Consider the following 19,932-nt stretch of genomic DNA (forward strand, 5'->3'; position numbering starts at 1 on the left):
TTATATTGACTTAGGGGAAGATGTACCTGGAATTTAGGAAAGGAAGGGAAATACTATCTTGCATAGTACTGATTTGTTCCGGTATTTGTAATTTACTTTACATGTTTTATTGTGGTAGATGAAAGCAGGGATCTGATATGGGTTAGATTCTTAATGGGAGAACATTAAAAATGAAAAGGAAACAAAGTAAAACCAGAGTTCAGCTTCCACACCTCAGTTCCCTTGTGCTCCTTTTTATTTATTTGCTGTTTCTGCACATCCTGTTTTTTCAGAAGGTGTTTAGTTAAAAAATTATACCAGTGGTCTTTAAAAAAAAACACATATTGCTCAAACTTAAATGTAACGAGATCAATAAAATAGTGTTGTTTTAATAGACCATCCGCTGGAACATAAAGATAGCTTTGTCCTGTTAAGTGTTTATTAGGCTCTTTCTGGTCATCTGTGGTAATCCACTGTATTTATTATTAATAGGTAAATAAGAATGCCCCATTCCCTGTTGAAAATAGAATATTGATTGCTGAATAAAACAAAAATATCTCTGGGCTTTGACACATTGTGAGACATCATTTGCACTAGGGCAAATGCAGACCAGGAAGTTTGCAGTATTCATGTTAAAGCAAGATACTTCTCATTGTCAAAGTGAATTCCCAACTTGAAAAGTAGTGCCTTTCAGGACTGAATCCAAGAATAGGACAGTCAGAAACTCAGACCTATTTTGATCCCACATAAGTTCCAATTGTGTCAAAGCTGGACTCACATAAGGTTAGAATTGTTAGCTATTCCTCAATCATAGAAACCCCCATGCCAATCTCTAGGGCAAGTAACCATGAACATAAAGAATTTTTTTTATTTTGATCTGCAATTCATACAGTAGGAAAAAATCCAATGTCTGTTTAGCCATAAGCAGATAATGGTTGCTATTGACTTTTCCAACAATGAAAAAAATATATATATCCAGGCAAATATTATACATTGAATCCCATTCAAAACATAGATGTGGTTGAGTTATGTTCTTTTACTGTGCTTTCTTTGTGTTCATTTTAGGTTTGTTTTATTCATGAGCAGAATTTGGTGTAACAATTTAAGTAAAATAGAGCATTTTAAAAAATGTTCTAGTGACTTTCCTAGCCCACATTAGGAACTAAATTATAGGAGTCTTGACCTCTAGAAAACAATTGACCTTAGGAAACACTGTATTTCGTTTTTTTCATTTCATCATGCATTAAAGCAATAGAGATTTAAAAAACTTTAATATGACTGCTGTCCTCAATTTTAGTACATTAATAGTTATTTGAAAAATAAGAGCCATCTCAGATCCTTATCCGACAATGAATTGTTAGTTAAAATCTGATAGAACTTTTGTTCCTAGGAGATATTATATATAGAGCATTATGTATTTTATATATTGATTTTTTTACATCTTGGTTCTAGTGATCTCTTTAGGAGTTCCCACATCAAAAGTATCACCACTCTTAGGCAGTGACCATATATTATATAAGGTTTTTTTAAAAATCTCTTTTCATAACATCATGTAGAAAATATGTAATTATGATTATTGAAAAAGTGAGAAGATACTACCACTTCCATGTAGCTTTATTGCTCATTGCACAACTCTTCCAAAGGACAAGAAAGTGACTGTATTGGTTTTATATTTTGAGACTAAGGTATAGAAAGGAATCTAAAACCAACTATGCAAAGTTTTAGCTATTCTACCTTTGAGATGAAATCCAAGATATATATTTTTTCCACATGCTCAAATACTCACTTTGAAATAATATCTGTCAGTTGAGACAGTCATTTTATAAAATTTAGCATAAAATAGCAAGGCCCATGGTGTTAAATTACAACAATTATTTTGGAAGTCTGAGTTTACTAAAGTATCTCTTAAGTTTGATATAGGTCTTATAGCGATAGACTAAGTCATGGGCTCTTTACTAAAACTACCAAAGCTAACAAACAAAAAAATACAGAAATTAGCTAAATGTGTTTTCATCAAATACTTTTAAAAATTACAAAGTTTCACAGTGTTTAGAACAATAAGAAAGTGTGGGCGGTAAACCACAAGAGACTCTTAATACTTAACTATAGAGAACAAACTGGGGGTTGCTGGAGGGGAGATGGCTGGGGGAAGGGCTAGATAGGTGATGAACATTAAGGAGGGCACTTGTTGGGATGAGCACTGGGTGTTATATGTAATTGGTGAATCACTAAATTCTACTCCTGAAACCAATATTACACGATATGCTAACTAATTTGAATTTAAATAACATCTTGGAAGGAAACAAAAAGAACATTACTGCTCAATATCTATTACTTATGTTTATGAAAGTCAATGCCTGATAGTGAATATTACAGATTCATAATGGGAGTTGTAACTTCATAATTCACCAGATCAAAAAGGAGTTCATTTGCTAAGAGGCTTTAATAAGATATCTAGAAAAATGAGAACTATACCAGAAGCTGATTAGTTTGTTGTCTGCCATATTCTTCTTTTTTCCATCTTTATTCTAAACAGTTATTCCATAGTATATAGCTTTACTATCTGAAGCCTTGTCCATAGCCTTGTCTTATAACACGGGATTCACCTAAGATGTTTGTTAGAAACACAAAATCCCAGCTGACCTACTGAATCAGAATCTGTTTTTTAAAAGATCCCAATGTAGGGGCACCTGGGTGGCTTAGTCGGTTAAGCGTCCGACTTTCACTTAGGTCATGATATCGCGGTTGTGGGTTCGAGCCCCCCGTCGGGCTTTGTGCTGACTGCCAGCTCAGAGCCTGGAGCCTCTTTCGGTCTGTGACTCCCTCTCTCTCTGACCCTCCCCTGCTCACGCTGTCTCTCTCTCTCCTAGAAATAAATAAAACATAAAAAAAAAAAAATTAAAAGATCCCAATGTAGGGGCACCTGGGTGGCTCAGTTGGTTAAGCATCTGACTTTCAGCTCAGGTCATGATCTCTTGGTTCATGGGCTCAAGCCTGGCACTGGGCTCTGTGCTGACAGCTTAGATCCTGGAACATGCTTCGGATTCTTTGTCTCTCTCTTTCTCTGCCCCTCCCCCACTTGCACTCTGCCACTCTGTTCCTCAAAAATGATTAAACATTAAAACCAACGTTTAATATTAATAATAAATAAAAAGATCCCAATGTAATTCAAATGAACATTAACGTTTGAGAAACTCTTATGTTCCTATATGGCTTAATTAGATACTCAGCAGCAGAAATCTCAAAGAGATGTAAAGCGTTAATACACCCTAACATGGCCTGACCTAAGTAAGGTATTTTATTATAAGCTAGGCTTTTACAAGATCTTTCTTGTGATTACATTACAGCCTTTCATTGCTGTCATAACAAATTACCATAAACTTAGTGCCTAAAGTAACTCAAATTTATTATCTTTCAGTTTTATGGGTCAGAGATCTGGGATGAATCTCACTGGGCTAAAGATGTTACCATGGACAGGGCCATATTTCTGTCTAGAGATGGTAGGAGAGAAATTTCCTTGCTTCTTCAGGTTATTAGCAGATTTCAGTTCCTTGCAGTTGTAAGACTAAAATTCTTATTTTTTTGCTGGCTGTCAGTTGAAGGTTCATTCTGAGTTTCTAGAAGTTGCCTGCATCCTTCGGCATGTGGCCCCTTTCTGCCATCTTCAAATCCAGCAACAAGAGGTCAAGTCCTTCTCATACTTTAAATCTCATTTTTCCCCTCCTATCTCATTGCTCTAGAGCACATCTCTGCCTTCTTCTTCCACATTAAAGTTTGCATGATTAGTTTAGGCCTATCTAGATAATTAAGAATAATCTTCCTTCTCAGTGACTTTAATCTTAATCACATTTGCAAAGTTACTTTTACCGTGTAAAGTAACATTTCCATAGGTTTCAGAGATTAAGAGGTAGGCATTCTTTGGGGACATCAGGAGGCATTATTTGCCAATCATAGAGTGTCCATATCCAACTCTGATGAAAAAAAAAGTCATAGAATTCTGTGTAATATGTCATTTCATTTTTATCTGGAATAGGTCAGAGGAATAGATTGGAGAATGACCTCTGATTCAGCTGATATGTTCCTTGAATAGAGAGCCATTCAATAGCAAAGTATTTTACAACAGCCTCTCTATTCATTTAGAGCCATAAGGACTCTGTGGACAAGTTCTTATGTTTCTTTTCAACATAATTTCAATTTATCTAATGCAACTGACTATCAAATTTAATATGACTACTTAATATGTCTCAAGCACTTCAATTGGTCTATGATAGGATAAGTAAATCAAGTGACAATTAAAACTCACTCAAAGGCTGCAACAAGGATTCCTGAGTATAAATAATAACTCTAAAATCATACAATCATAGAATAGTAATGATGGAAAAGGCCAAATATATAAAATCTGCTAAATGACAATTATATTAAATAAAAAGTCAAGAAAGTTATCAGCATTTTACTATCATGACTTTATCAGAACATTGTTTGAATTGCCTATAACTTTTAAGAAACAGTAGGTGAAAGGGGCTCCTGGGTGGCTTAGTCGGTTAAGCGTCCGACTCGCGGTTCGTGGGTTCGAGCCCCGCGTCGGGCTGTGTGCTGAGTGCCAGCTCAGAGCCTGGAGCCTGTTTCAGTCTGTGACTCCTTCTCTCTCTGACCCTCCCCTGCTCACGTTGTCTCTCTCTCTCTCTCCTAGAAATAAATAAAACATTAAAAATTTGTTAAAAAAGAAAAGAAACTGTAGGTGAACTAATAATTTTTTTTTTTTTAATTCCTAGATTAATGAATCTCTTTTTTGCCAGATACTCCATTGATCGGCATACTGATATGGACCGGATTTTTAGTATTCACTCTGAAAATGGCTCTATTTTCACTTTGAAGCCCCTGGACCGGGAATCCTCTCCTTGGCACAACATCACCATTACAGCCACAGAAATAAGTGAGTGGGAAATACATCCACCTGAACACCAAAGTGGTAAAACAACAGCCATTATGTAGACTCTATCTCGAGTGAAATAATTTTATCGTTAGCAGCATGAGCGTGTGTTGGATATTTATATTATTTTAATGATTATCAAATATCCACTCTTTAAATTTAATTTTCTTTTATAGGTTACTATAGGATAGAAATACAATCTAACCTCATAAAAATAAGCAGTCAAAGAAAATTACATCTTACAAATAATACTTCATTCTCAATCATATTCTCCTCTTTTTAATCATGCTTTCCATCTGGGCCATGTAGGAAAGCTGAGATATTCATCAGCAATCCAATTGAGAAAGTGAATACCACAGAAATGATCTGTTGCTAAGTTACAAATGGGGTGAGCAGTATCACCACTTCTCTGTAAATGAGAATGAAGTCTTACACATGTTCTCCTTGCAGATAACTCAAAACAAAGTAGCCACATCCCTGTCTTCATCAGAATTCTAGATATAAATGACCATGCTCCGGAATTTGCCATGTACTATGAAACATTTGTTTGTGAAAATGCAAAACCTGGGCAGGTAAATATTATCATTATATTTTTTTTCCTCTTTACAAAGGCAGATAGCATTATATTAATTCACTTGCACAATTTTTTTCATGGAAACTATTGTCATTAGTCTTTATCACCTGTTTATCTCCCCTTCCCAAAACACTCACAATGATCTAAAAAGATGACTTTTGAAACTGTTTCTATTATGGAACCTATGATATAAAAGAAAAAGTTGTAATAAATGCTTTAATTTACATACTGGTATATAATTAATATCTATACATATAGATCAATCGATCAATCTATCTATGATGAAAAGTTTCTACCCAGATTCATAATTATGATGAAACTGAGTAATATTCAAGAATAGAATGTAAATACATTATTAAATAGCACACAAAGTATGAAAATTAAATTGTTCTGTGTTAGTATAAACAGAATTATAATAATTATCTTGTTGATTATATTTTCCTCTTTTAATCTCTCAGGCAGGACATTTTGGTTTGATAAGTTATACTGTGTGATATTTCAACTTTAATCTTGAGATAAAAATAAATGGTTTGTACAAGAGTTACAAAGTCCTCTTGCAAAGTCCACTAATATATGTAATATCTCTAAAGTAACTTTAAGCACATGCAGAATATGTTCATTTTTGACACTAATATAGTATTTCACAAATGATAGTGACTGCACAAATTTCACTGATGGAAATATTAACTAGTTATTAAGTTATTTTTAATGAAAAGATAGATGTTAAAAATCACATATTCAATCATTTTTTAAATTTTATTTATCTTTTTAATGTTTATTTATTTTTAGGAGAGAGAGATAGAGTGTGAGTGGGGGAGGGGCAGAGAGAGAGGGAGACACAGAATCTGAAGCAGGCTCCAGGCTCTGAGCTGTCAGCACAGAGCCTGATATGGGGCTTGAACTCACAAGCTGTGAGACCATGACCTGAGCCAAAGTCAGTCGCCCAACTGACCGAGACACCCAGGCTCCCCTCCATCATGTTTCTTTTTTTTTTTTTAATACAGAAAATAAAAGTGAAGTACAGTCTTCCTTTTATTCTAAAAGAGATTGTCCTAACCCCCTGTATGGAGACGGAGCTTCTAAAGAAGCAATTAAAATTAAATGAGATCATAAGGTTGGGGCTATGATCTGTAAAGATTAGTGTCCTTTAAAGAAGAGACAACTGAGAGATCACTCTTCCCCTATCTCTCTTTTCATGCACACACTTAGAGGGAAGGCAGTGTAAGGATGCAGCAAGAATGAAGCTGTCTGCAAGCCAGAAAGAAAGCTTTCACAGAAGCCCACCATGCTGGCACCTTGATCTCAGACTTCCAGTCTCCAGAACTCTGAGAAAAATAAATTTCTGCTATTGAAGCCTTCCTGGCTGCAGTAATTTTGATGGCAGCCTAAGCAAGTAGACTAAGACAGAGATATGTATCATACTCTACTTGGATACACAAAAATAGAATTGGGATATTATTCTTTTCTTATTTGCCAAAAAAGAATCATTACATAGTTATTTGGATTAAAAATTGTTTTTCTTTTTTCACTTTGCAACATGTGATGGACATATTCAAAGTTTAGCAAATGATTATTTTTAATATGAGGCTGAATTTTTACAGCATAACTATATATTCATTTGTTTATTCAATTACCCACTTAAAATGGAAATTTGGTTTACCAACAAAATTTTACTCCGTAGATAGCACTATAATGAGCATTATAGCACATTTATATTTATTAACTACCTGGTATTTTTTTCCTTTAATACAACCTTCAAAGTAGGAATAATTAAATTAGATATGTAAATGTTCATCAGTGCCTCTAAGTAGGTGCCCAAATGTATCATATACCTAGTAGATGACTGCCTATTTATTGGGCAATACTAGACTTTTAAATGTCTACCAATTAATAACATCTCATAATAATTTTAACATGGATTCTACCAAAATTATTTGGGCTGTACATTTTTTCATAATTATGTGGCCATATTAAAATAATCTTCACAGCTATATTAGTTTCCTAAGGCTACCATGAGACATTACAACAAACTAGAAAGCTTGAAACAACAAAAATGTTCTCTCACACAGACTGGAGACTAAAGTCTGGAATCAATGTGTCAGCAGTCCATTCCCTCTCTATCAACTCTAGGAGTAGACTCTTTCTTGCCATTTCCTTGCCTCTGTAAATATCAGAAATCATTGGCATTCCTTGGTTTATAAGAATTACTCCAATCTCTGTGCACACTGTCCCATCACATTCTTTTTCTATCTGTATCCATATTTCCCTCTTCTCATGGAGTCTCATTGGATTAGGATCCACACTAAACCACTATGGCTATATCTTAACTTGACTGCATCTACAAAGAGCCTGTTTCCAAAAGACCACATTCACAGGTACTAAAAATTAGGATTTGGACATATATTTTGTAGACAAAGAATCAATTGACAATAATGTATAGATATCCTTTACTCATTTGTCTATTAATATGATTTTCTTTTATTTATTCATGTAATTGATATGTATTACAAATTAATATTTGATAAAGTATAATTGATATTAACTAACAAGTATTTTAATTTATTTAAAAATTTTTTAATGTTTTATTTATTTCTGAGGTGGGGGGCAGCGTGAGCAGGGGAGGGTCAGAGAGAGAGGGAGACAAAGAATGTGAAGCAGGCTCCAGGCTCTGAGCTAGCTGTCAGCACAGAGCCCGACACAGGGCTCAGACCCACAAACCATGAGATTATGACCTGAGCCGAAGTCAGACGCTAAACCGACTGAGCCACCCAGGCGTCTCTAATTTATACTATTACTATTAAAATTTCTGTAATTGTTTCTATACTCACAAAACAATTTGCTTGTTAAAAGTAACAAGGTTAAAATATATTTTAAGCTATTGCTATATTGATGTATATTCTCTTTAAAATATGGTTAAACAATGGCTCATCTAATCATTTCAAGTACTCAGCCATATCACAGAAGACCTACATTGTTTAGGATTTAAAATATTACTAAATACTGGATATACCATTGCCAATATAGAAAAGGAGGTTAAAAAAAAGTACTGAAGTCTTAAAAGTATTTTTTCTAAGTCATGATCCAATCTTCTAAGGGGAAACTGTGCATTAAATTTCTCTTAATTGCGCACTTTCAGAGAACTGTATAAAAAAGTGAATTTTACAAGCCACTGTGTCAATAAACTGAATGAAACCCTAGTTAATATTAAAAAAGGAGGAAAAAGCACTGACTTGTGATTAGTCAGGTTAGTATGAGTACAGAAGGTTCACAATAACCAACACCATGGATATGTCAACCTACTATGGAATTCCAACAATTGTTTGTCACAGAAGTTGGACTGTTAGGCCTGGAAGTAGAGCAACTGTTTGTTTTTGTGGAAACGAAATTTGAAAGTAAGAGAAATTAAATGGTTATGATTTAAAGCCACACAGATGGCAGACTCAGGACTAGGAAAAAAAAAGCACCCCGATGTGTAGCTTAGTGCTTTTTCCACTATAAAATGTTCAATGGAATTTTTCTTTCTGACCTGTTATATGCCACTTCATCTTCACACCAGGACACACCTGTGACTTATAGTGAGCACGTCTAAGAGGTATCATAATTTCTCAATGTCAACACTGAATTTTATGAAACCTTCAAAGCATTTATTTGTATATCTTTCTAAACTTTGCAAATACCACTAAAAGAAAAGTAAATAATTTGAATAAACTACGCAACGTGATTGTAGCTATGGTGCCCCATAGCTTTAAAATCTTTTGCTTTCTGGTATTATGTGGCATACTGCTCATTGTTCCAAAACTATATTCATAGTGTCCTTGATCTGTAGGAGTGGCTGTGCTAAGCACTTTTGTTTTTTTTTAAAAAATGCATCTGTTATGTTCTCTGCCTTTGACACAATCATCATTTAGTGGAGGCAACAGATTGATAACATTATTATTAAAACATGCTGGGACTTTCTAAAAATATTAAAAGAGGAGATGATGGAATGATTAAATTATTCTTTAAGTTGGATGTTGCAGTGGCTGGGAATCGGACAATAATTCATAGAGACACCTTGCACAGTAATACTTGATGGACATTTTCTAATCCTTAACTAATTGTTATATTATACAGAACCATAAAAAGCTATGCCATAATTTCTGAAAATGGACTATGTTTGCTTCCTTGATGTCAATGATACATTTAAAACCCAAACACTGATTTAAAATGTCCTATAAAAACAACACGAGTTGCTTTCTATTGTGCTGTATTTAATTTATTGACTTGGTTTCAGCTGATTCAGACTGTCAGTGTCATGGACAAAGATGATCCTCCCCGAGGCCACAAATTTTTCTTTGAACCAGTGCCAGAATTTCCTCTCAATCCGAACTTCACCATTGTAGATAATAAAGGTATACAACATTTTTAAAAGTAAAATTATGAGGCCTTACGATCTAAAAATTAAAGACTGATCTGAAATTTCCCCACTTTTTTCTTTTTTCTTTTTTCTTTTAGATAATACAGCAGGAATCATGACTCGAAAAGACGGGTATAGCCGCAACAAGATGAGCACCTATCTACTGCCGATTTTAATATTTGACAATGATTATCCAATTCAAAGCAGCACCGGTACACTCACTATCCACGTGTGTGCCTGTGACAATCAAGGGAACATGCAGTCTTGCAATGCAGAGGCCTTGGTCCTGTCAGCGGGCCTCAGCACGGGGGCTCTGATTGCCATCCTTCTCTGCGTCATCATACTCCTTGGTAAGCTCTGCCTCTGAATGCTCACTATCCCAGATAAATCTCCCACATGCTGTTCAATAATGGGGCTATTGAAAAGCACACTTCCCTAGACTAAATATTGAAAATTTTGACTCTTTATTAAAATCGTTCTTTCGATGAGAAAAACAAACTGAGTAGTCTCTGAGGTTAGGTCTAACTTTCTAGAGGTGAGAAAGAGATAACAGCTAATGCTATATACATGAATGCACACACGTTTGAATATCTATTTTCTCTTTCTTTTTTTTTTTTTCTCTTTCATAGTGTATTGTCAAGTGGGTTTCCATATAACATCCATTGCTCTTCCCAACAAGTGCCATCCTCCATGCCCATCATCCCTCTTCCCCTCTCGCCCACCCCTATCAGCCCTCAGTTTGTTCTCAGCATTCAAGAGTCTCTCATGGTTTACCTCACTCCCTCTCCCCAACTATTTTTCCCCTTCTCCTCCCCCATTGTCCTCCATTAAGTTTCTCCTAATCCACCTATATGTGCAAACATATGGTATCTGTCTTTCTCTGCCTGACTTATTTCGTTCAGCATAACACCCTCAGTTTCCATCCATGTTGCTACACATGGCCAGATTTCATTCTTTCTCATTTCCATGTAGTATTCCATGGTATAGATAAACCACATCTTCTTGATCCATTCGTCCGATGATGGACACTTAGGCTCTTTCCATGTTTGGCTATTGTTGAGAGTGCTGCTGTGAACATTGGGGTACATGTGCCCCTATACATCAGCACTCCTGTATCCTTGGGTAAATTCCTAGCAGTGCTATTGCTGGGTCATAGGGGAGTTCTATTGTTAACTTTGTGAGGAACCTCCACTGTTTTCCAGAGGGGCTGCACCAGTTTACATTCCCACCAACAGTGTAGGAGGGTGCCCGTTTCTCCACATCCTCACCAGCATCTACGATCTCCTGATTTGTTCATTTTAGCCACTCTGACCGGTGTCAGGTGGTATCTCAGTGTGGTTTTGATATGCATTTCCCTTATGATGAGGGACGCTGAGCATCGTTTCATGTGTCTGTTGGCCATTTGGATGTCCTCTTTGGGGAAGTGTCTGTTCATGTCTTCTGTCCATTTCTTCACTGGATTATTTGTTTTTTGGGTGTGGAGTTTGGTGAGTTCCTTATAGATTTTGGATACTAGCCCTTTATCTGATATGTCAATTGAAAATCTCTTTTACCATTCTGTCAGTTACCTACTAGCTTTATTGATTGTCACCCTTGCCGTGCAGAAGTTTTTTTATCTTGATGAAGTCCCAATAGTTCACTTTTGCTCTTGATTCCCTTGCCTTTGGCGATGTGCCAAATAAGAAATTGCTGCTGTTGAGATCAAGGAGGTTGTTTCCTGCTTTCTCCTCTAGGGTTTTGATGGTTTCCTGTCTCACATTCAGGTCCTGTATCCATTTTGAGTTTATTTTTGTGTATAGTGTGAGAAAATGATCTAGTTTCATTCTTCTGCATGTTGTTATCCAGTTCTCCCAACACCATCTGTTAAAGAGGCTGTCTTTTTTACATTGGATACTCTTTCCCACTTTGTCAAAGATTACTTGGCCATAAATTTGTGGGTACAATTCTGAGTCTTCTATTCCATTGGTCTATGTGTTTGTTTTTGTGCCAATACCATACTGTCTTGATGATGACAGCTTTGTAGTAAAGGCTAAAGTCTGAGATGGTGATGCCTCCTGTTTTGGTTTTCTTCTTCAATATTACTTTGGCTATTCGGGATCTTTTGTGGTTCCATACAAATTTTAGGATGGTTTGTTCTAGCTTTGAAAAGAATGGTGGTGCAATTTTGATTGGGATTTCATTGAATGTGTAGATTGCTTTGGATAGTAATGACATGTTAACAATATTTTTCTTCTAATACATGAGCATGGAATGTTTCACCATTTCATTGTGTCTTCTTCAATTTCCTTCATAAGTTTTCTATAGTTTTCATCATATAGATCTCTTATATCTTTGGATAGGCTTATTCCTAGGTATTTTATGGTTTTTTTTATGCAATTGTGAATGGGATCAGTTTCTTGAATTCTCTTTCTGTTGCTTCATTACTGATGTATAAAAATGAAACTGATTTCTCTATGTTGATTTTGTACCCTGTGACTATGCTAAATTCAAGGATCAGTTCTAGTAGACTTCTGGTGAAGTCTGTCAGGTTTTCTATGTAGAGTATCATGTCGTCTGCAAAAAATGAAAGTTTCACTTCTTCTTTGCCAATTCTGATACCTTTTATTTCCTTTTGTTGTTTGATGGCTGATGCTAGGATTTCCAGCACTATTTTAAACAACAATGGTGAGAGTGGACATTTCTGTCATGTTCCTGATCTCAAGGGGAAAGCTTTCAGTTTTTCCCCATTGAGGATGATGTTAGCTGACGACTTCTCATAAATGGCTTTTATGATGTTTAAGTAAGTTCCTTCTATCCCCACTATCTCGAGAGTCTTTATTAAGAAGGGATGCTGTATTTTGTCAAATGCTTTTTCTGCATCTATCAACAGGATCATATAGTTTTTATCTTTTCTTTTGTTAATGTGATGTATCACATTGATTGATTTGCAAATATTGAATAAGCCCCATAACCCAGGAATGAATCCCACTTGATCATGGTGGATAATTCTTTTTATGTGCTGTTGCATTCGATTTGCAAGTATCTTGTTGAGAATTTTTGCATCTGTATTCATCAAGGATATTGGCCTGTTGTTCTATTTTTGCTGGGTCTCTGTTTGGGCTGGGAATCAAAGTGATGCTGGCTTCTTAGAATGAGTCTGGAAGTGTTCCTTCCATTTCTATTTTTTGGAATACATTGAGAAGAATGGGTACTAACTCTGATTTAAATGTCTGGTAGAATTCCCCAGGAAACCCATCAGGCCCAGGACTTTTATTTGTTGGGAGTTTTTGGATAACTATTTCTTCACTAGTTATGGATCTATTCAGATTTTCTATTTCTTCCCTTGTGAATTTTGGTAGTGCATGTGTGTTTAGGGATTTGTCCATTTCTTTTAAGTTGTCCAGTTTTCTGGCATATAATTTTTCATAGTATTCCCTGATAATTGCTTGTATTTCTGAAGGATTGGTTGTAATAAATCTATTTTCATTCATGATTTTGTCTATTTGGTTGCTCTCTCTTTTCTTTTTGAGAAGCCTGGCTAGAGGTTTGTCAATTTTATTTACTTTTTCAAAAAACCAAGTCTTGGTTTCATTGATCTGTTCACCTTTTTTTTGGGTGGGGGGGGAGGGGTTCTATATTGTTTATTTCTGCCCTGAGTCTTACTATTTCTCTTCTCCTACTGGGTTTGGGGTGCTCTTGTTGCTCTCCTTCTAGCTCCTTTATGTGTTCCATTATATTTGTATTTGTGCTTTTTCTAATTTCTTGAAATAAGCCTAGAATGCAACACACTTTCCTCTTAGGACTGCTTTTGCCACATCCCATAGAGTTTCGATTGTTTTACTTTCATTTTCATTTGTTTCCATATATTTTTTTAATTTCTTCTCTAATTGTCTGATTGGCCCATTCGTTCTTTAGTAGGCTGTTCTTTAAACTCCATGTTTTTGAAGGTTTTCCAGAATTTTTCCTGTGATTCATTTCAGGTTTCATAGTATTGTGATCTGAAAGTGTGCATGGTATTATCTCAATTCTTTTATATTTATTGAGGGCTGCTTTATGACTCAGTATGTGATCTATCTTGGAGAATATGCTATGTGCACTTGAGAAGAAAGTGAATTTCATGGTCTCAGGATGTAGAGTGCTAAATATATCTGTCAAATTCATCTGGTCCAATGTGTCATTCAAGTCCATTGTGTCTTTACTGATTTTGTGTCTAGCTAATCTAACCATTGCTGTAAATGGAGTATTAAAGTAAAGGTTGTCTTCTTAGTGGACTCTGTCTCTTCTTCCCAGACTCCTCCCAGTGGTTCAGTGTCCTAAGGCTTCAGACTATTTGTGTTTGAGAGATGGGGGTGAGCAAAATGTACAGAGCTCCCTACTTCTCTCCTATCTTGCCCCCCTCTGCTGGAAGACAGTTCTTTATATCCTGTGCACCTTCCTATTCAGGATGTCACCATCTGACAAGCTTCTTCCATCCCACCTGGGCGCAGGCACTCTGAGTGAGCACACGAACCATGGCTGGAGCCTGCCTCTTGCGGCCAGAGCAGGTTCAGTGGGCTGCAGGTTCCCATGCAGGCCCCAGTGCAGGAGCCGTTTTGCTGCCAGGCTCTATTTTGTCTTATACTGTTTAGTACTAGCCAATCTTGGTCACTCTTCTCAGCACATTTAATTTTACAACTGATTTAAGTTTCCTATCCGTTCTATAAATGAATACTTTGGTTCTTTTCAAGGAAGACTAAATAACTTATACAAATTCACACATTTAGAAAATGTTTTAACTAGCATTCAATAGATTAGTCTATTTCAGAATTCTCCTTCTAAACTATTAGTCTCAAAGTCAAAGAGTACCTTTACAAATAATATAGCTAACAAATACTAAGTTATGTATATTAGACACCGAGTTGGCAAACGCATTTAAGTTGTCGATATAAGGTGAACATTTTTTTGATACAATTTGTTGAACATAGGTGCATATTAAAGGTGTAAGTTCATTTTTTAAAAATATCACTATGGCATTGTGGTCATACCTAGTCCTGCAGTGTTTCCTAAATAAAGTCATGCCTGCTATAGCAAATGTTCGATTTGAGCATGCCCTAACAGGACAACGATTTAATTCAATTAAACAGTTGTTCCACTGTAAAACATTCCCCCCAAAATTCTTTCCATCAAATATTCATCCAAAATGCTTATGCTCAGGACATGAGAGCCAGCCAAATTCATGTTCCAATGCTCATATGTGCTGGCTCCTTTTCACTGCAAATCTTTTCAAGCTATCTGGATAAAATCCCTCTGGCCAGATATCCTGCACGACTTCAGTGGGGGATTGATAAAAGCGAGGGGAAAACATTTGTCTCACCTAAAATGATCCAACTATTTAGAGACATTTTTTTTCAGGGTGCCTTAGACCATACATACCACCAACACCAGTCCACCTCTCAGAACTGCTGCTAGAAAGTTTGGCTCTTTTGTAAAATATTTTTGTGTCCCCATGAAGAATCAATTTGGGCTTACCTTTTAGCTTAGTGCTACTGATACTACATTGTTTTATTTGGTCACATAGCTCTACTTCCCTAATTTAGGACAACATGGAAATATGCATATTTTAAATTTGACTTTTAAATGTCTGGGGGCGCCTGGGTGGCTTAGTCGGTTAAGCATCCGACTTTCGCTTAGGTCATGATCTCGCGGTTCGTGGGTTCAAGCCCCGCGTCGGGCTCTGTGCTGACTGCCAGCTCAGAGCCTGGAGCCTATTTCAGAGTCTGTGTCTCCCTCTCTCTCTGATCCTCCCATGCTCACGCTCTCTCTCTCTCTCTTAGAAATAAATAAAAATATTTAAAAAAATAAAAAATAAATAAATGTCTGTATTAAGATAAGACACACATGCATATGTGAGGAAACAACAGCGCCCCCTCAATTAACTTAGACATTATATCCTTATGACACTAAATTGTTCAACATTTTTTTCTCAGTAGAAGTCCCAGAAGGCTGTTTCTTTATTTTGAAAAGTAGGTCACCTTTCTGCCCTCTACAATATAGAAGGCATACATTTCTTGTTTTCCATCTGCCCCACTGATTGCATAAAGATGGAGTGATTTTCTATTATTTTAATTATAATTGGTTCTGATTCAGAAGGTTTCATTATCAAAGATCCTAAAATATTTTTGCTGTGATTTCATCTTTTTTTAAAGTTTTTGTTTAAATTCCATTTAATTAATGTACAATGTAATATTAATTTCAGGTGTACAATATCAACACTTCCATAAAACACTGTGCTCATCACAAGAAGTGCACTCCTTAATCCCCATTACCCATTTAACCCAACCCCCGCCCCATGCAGTTCCCCTCCAGTAACGCTCAATTTCTTCTCTATAGTTAATAGCTATGGTTTGCCTCTGTTTCCACCCCTGTGTACTCATTCTACATATGAGTGAAATCATAGGGTATATGTCCTTCTCTGGCTGACTTATTTCAATTAGGATAATACTCTTTATCACTAACCACATTGTTGCAAATCATGAGAGTTCATTTGTTTTTATGTCTGAGTAATATCCATTGTGTTTGTGTATATGTATATATACATATATGTATATATATACCTCTTCTTTATCCATTCATCTGTGGATAGACACTTGGGCTGTTTCCATAATTTGGCTATTGTAAATAATTATTTAGTATATGTGTATTCTTTGGGTAAGTGCCTAGCAGTGTAACTGTGGAATCATAGGGTAGTTCTATTTTTAACTTTTTGAGAAACCTCTGTATTGTTTTCCAGACTGGCTGCACCAGTTTGCATTCCCACCAACAGTGCAAGAGGGCTCCTCTTTCTCTACATCCTTGCCACATCTTTTGTTTGCACACAGTTATTGAATTTCTACAGTTAGAAGAGTCTGCTCTTGACAGGAAAGTGATCTAGTATGGACAATAACATCTTAGACCTACCTTTTACAGTTTCAAGAAATAAAGTTCTTAGAGTTTGTCTTCGTTACAAAGCAACGTCCAGGATTCAAACCTGATGCAGGACGTTTTAACTATTCTGGTTCCTTAGACACCTTGGGAATCAGATGAAGTTTATGGGAACTATTTAGAATAATAAATTAATAAGAACAGGGTATGTGACAAAAAGTAATATGTTTATCCAAATTAAATAAGAAACAAAAGCCAAAAAATGCTTAATTATTGTCAAATATGCCTTGTTCTAGTTAAGTCTAATGTCATTTGAGATTTCATAATGAAAATGCAACATAAAATATCTATGATTTATATTAGTTTAATAGTCACACATACTGTTATATCATTATAGTACCTGAATATTCTGACATTAATAATAGAAATACTAAATTCTAGATATAGATTAATAAAAATAATAACATGCTTTTTTCTATTCCTTTTCTTAACCTTTCTGAATTCAATTCACATAACCCAGACTAATAACTTCAGTCTAGGGAAACGAAGCAGATAATTTTGACCCAACAGAGGAAAAAAAATCTCAGAACAGGAGCCAAGATCTACTTGTGGGAGTTAATAAATATTATATTAGCTAAGAACCCTCAATATAATTTGACTATGTTGTTCTTTTATAGTTAGAATTTATAAAAATTTTGAGGGAAGTAGAAAATTTATAAATTATTTCAACTTTAAATTTAGAAAAAATATTTATTTCTACATCATGATTCACTAGATTGGTAGATTTCAGATCTATAATGAGTTAATTAATTTATGTTCATCCTTTAATAGGAGAAAGTACAGATAGGTCTCATTGTTTTTGAATAGTTTTCTTTTTTTATTTTCTCTAAGATGATTCTGAATATAGCTCAGCACCCACAGCCTATTATATGGAAGTTAGCTGAAGATGTTTCTAATAATTTTTTTTCTTTCTACCAATTATTAGGAACTAAGGATAGTGTGTTGACTGATATGAGAATAGTGTTGGGCAGGCTATAATGGAGTTACAGGGAACTCAAGGGCCACAGTGAAGTGTGGTTTCAGTGTAAATGAGTTTGCTTTGTGTCATTTCAACACAAAGATCAAGAAAAGAAATGATAGATCTTTGAGCCAATATTTTCTTGTTTTTTAATAAAACCTAAATAGTTTTAACAAAACATTTAGCTGCCTATAGTAAGAAAAAGCTGTTTTTTATTTCTCCCATGCAATGTGTAAGTGTGTATTGGGAAAGATTATCTTTATTTCATTCTTAATTTTTCTTATATACAAAATTAGGGACTTGGTCCATTTTCAATGGAAATGATCTATTTTTTCTTATTTTAAAATGTATTTATAAATTGTAAAATGCATTTATGTTGCATACCTACATTCATTGTTGCATATATGCATTTGTTAAATTTTAGTAATTAACAAAAAATATAATAGTATATTTTATGTGGGGGAGTTCACAATTAATTTAATAACACAAGTATATAAATAATACAAACAAAACAGCAATTAGAGCGGTTATAATTAACAGTTTAGCCAGAAGGTCCCAATGTACCTGTATAAGTCAAGAAAATCCTCAATAACATGATACTTAGTCTGAACTGTCTTATAAGATGAGCACAGGTTAAAGATAAGTAAGAAGTTGAATTCTATATCGTAGCTTATAGAGTTATAGCTCAGATTTTAAGCATGCTTTCAAAACCAGGTCCATAAAGGAATTTAAATATGAGTTTTTAGAAGAGATTAGATATGCAGCACATAGATATTTAGGTATATATATACACACATATATATGTGTGTATAATATATCACATATGTATTGCACATATATGCATATATGGATAATGCTTTGCATATATTCTCTTGAGTTATTAAGAGAGTATTAAATTGTAGCTCAATTTATCTTGGGATAATAATGAATGTAGCTTTAGAATTTTAGTGTTTTTAAGCAAGTATGCTGTGGGGAGGAATGAGGTATCACATAATTAACAGTTGGCTAAATAGCCATAACTGAATAAGGATTTTTCAATGCCAGAGCTCTACAGGAGAGTGACTCTTGAAAGTAAATAAATGGACTGTAATATCTGTTCTTTTATCAATACAGGACATTTAGTCATTGGCCCAATGCACTGTGTATTTGTGTAAGATAGTCTTTATCCAAACGAATCTTAGCATCTCCCATACCTCACAAACTTCCCTTTCCAAAATGTGCTATGTTTAATTTAAACCTGAATCATGGAATCTCATTATTTTCTCTTTGTTGTTGCTGTGTTGTTGTTATTGTAATAGTCTTAGTTGTGCTGTTTGCTGCACTGAAGAGGCAGAGAAAAAAGGAACCTCTTATAATTTCAAAAGACGATGTCCGTGACAACATTGTGACCTACAACGATGAAGGCGGTGGGGAAGAAGATACCCAAGCTTTTGATATCGGCACATTAAGGAATCCAGAAGCAAGAGAAGACAGTAAACTTAGAAGGGATGTAATGCCCGAAACTATTTTTCAGATAAGGAGGACTGTGCCTCTGTGGGAAAATATTGATGTACAAGATTTTATCCATCGAAGAATGAAAGAAAATGACTCAGACCCAAGTGCACCACCTTATGATTCACTGGCAACATACGCCTATGAAGGGAATGATTCCATAGCCGATTCACTCAGTTCTTTGGAGTCCCTCACAGCAGATTGTAACCAAGATTATGATTACCTCAGCGACTGGGGACCTCGTTTTAAAAAGCTTGCTGATATGTATGGGGGTGATGACAGTGACCGAGATTAAGAGTATTGTATGACTTGATCCATGTTAGTGGAAGTACGCTTCTTGTTACTAGATTGAGTGGCCTGCATTCTCTTCCTTGGAGGAAATTTTTTAAAAATCGAAATTACAAACAATACGTAGGTGTTGTCTTAGTAAGGGTTTGCTTAATCAGTAAGTTTCTGTGAATGAATATGAATGATATAGATTTTAACAAAAAGTAATAATAACCAGTTCACTCTCTTTGCCTAACAATCTCTGAAGGAAAGTATATCACATCAATAATCAATAACAATTACATAAAAGGCTTTTTGTGCCTTTCCTTAAATATAAAGACTTTATAAATGTTTTCTTAACTGACTTATAGTCACCTTTACTATTAAACATTGTGGAA

General features: G+C 35.2%; 1 protein-coding gene across 4 annotated transcripts in view; it reads left to right on the plus strand.

Annotated features, from left to right (window-relative positions):
• CDH9 (cadherin 9) overlaps positions 1 to 19,866 on the plus strand; it is a 95,452-nt gene extending 75,586 nt beyond the window's left edge. For 2 of the 4 annotated variants that reach the window (XM_039220140.1, XM_039220143.1), the window contains 5 exons: positions 4,776 to 4,912; positions 5,360 to 5,481; positions 9,757 to 9,874; positions 9,978 to 10,229; positions 19,075 to 19,866. In XM_039220140.1, the coding sequence (XP_039076071.1) occupies positions 4,776 to 4,912; positions 5,360 to 5,481; positions 9,757 to 9,874; positions 9,978 to 10,229; positions 19,075 to 19,562 (1,117 nt within the window). In that variant the 3' untranslated portion in view covers positions 19,563 to 19,866. Of the gene's footprint in view, positions 1 to 4,775; positions 4,949 to 5,359; positions 5,482 to 9,756; positions 9,875 to 9,977; positions 10,230 to 13,684; positions 13,714 to 17,961; positions 17,971 to 19,074 lie in introns of all 4 variants that reach the window. The other 2 variants (XM_039220142.1, XM_039220139.1) reach the window with 2 other exon arrangements.
• Positions 19,867 to 19,932: the final 66 nt, after the last annotated feature.

This window comes from Hyaena hyaena, unplaced genomic scaffold (assembly GCF_003009895.1).
Source record: "Hyaena hyaena isolate Hyena2069 unplaced genomic scaffold, ASM300989v1 scaffold_864, whole genome shotgun sequence".
Lineage (NCBI taxonomy): Eukaryota > Metazoa > Chordata > Mammalia > Carnivora > Hyaenidae > Hyaena > Hyaena hyaena.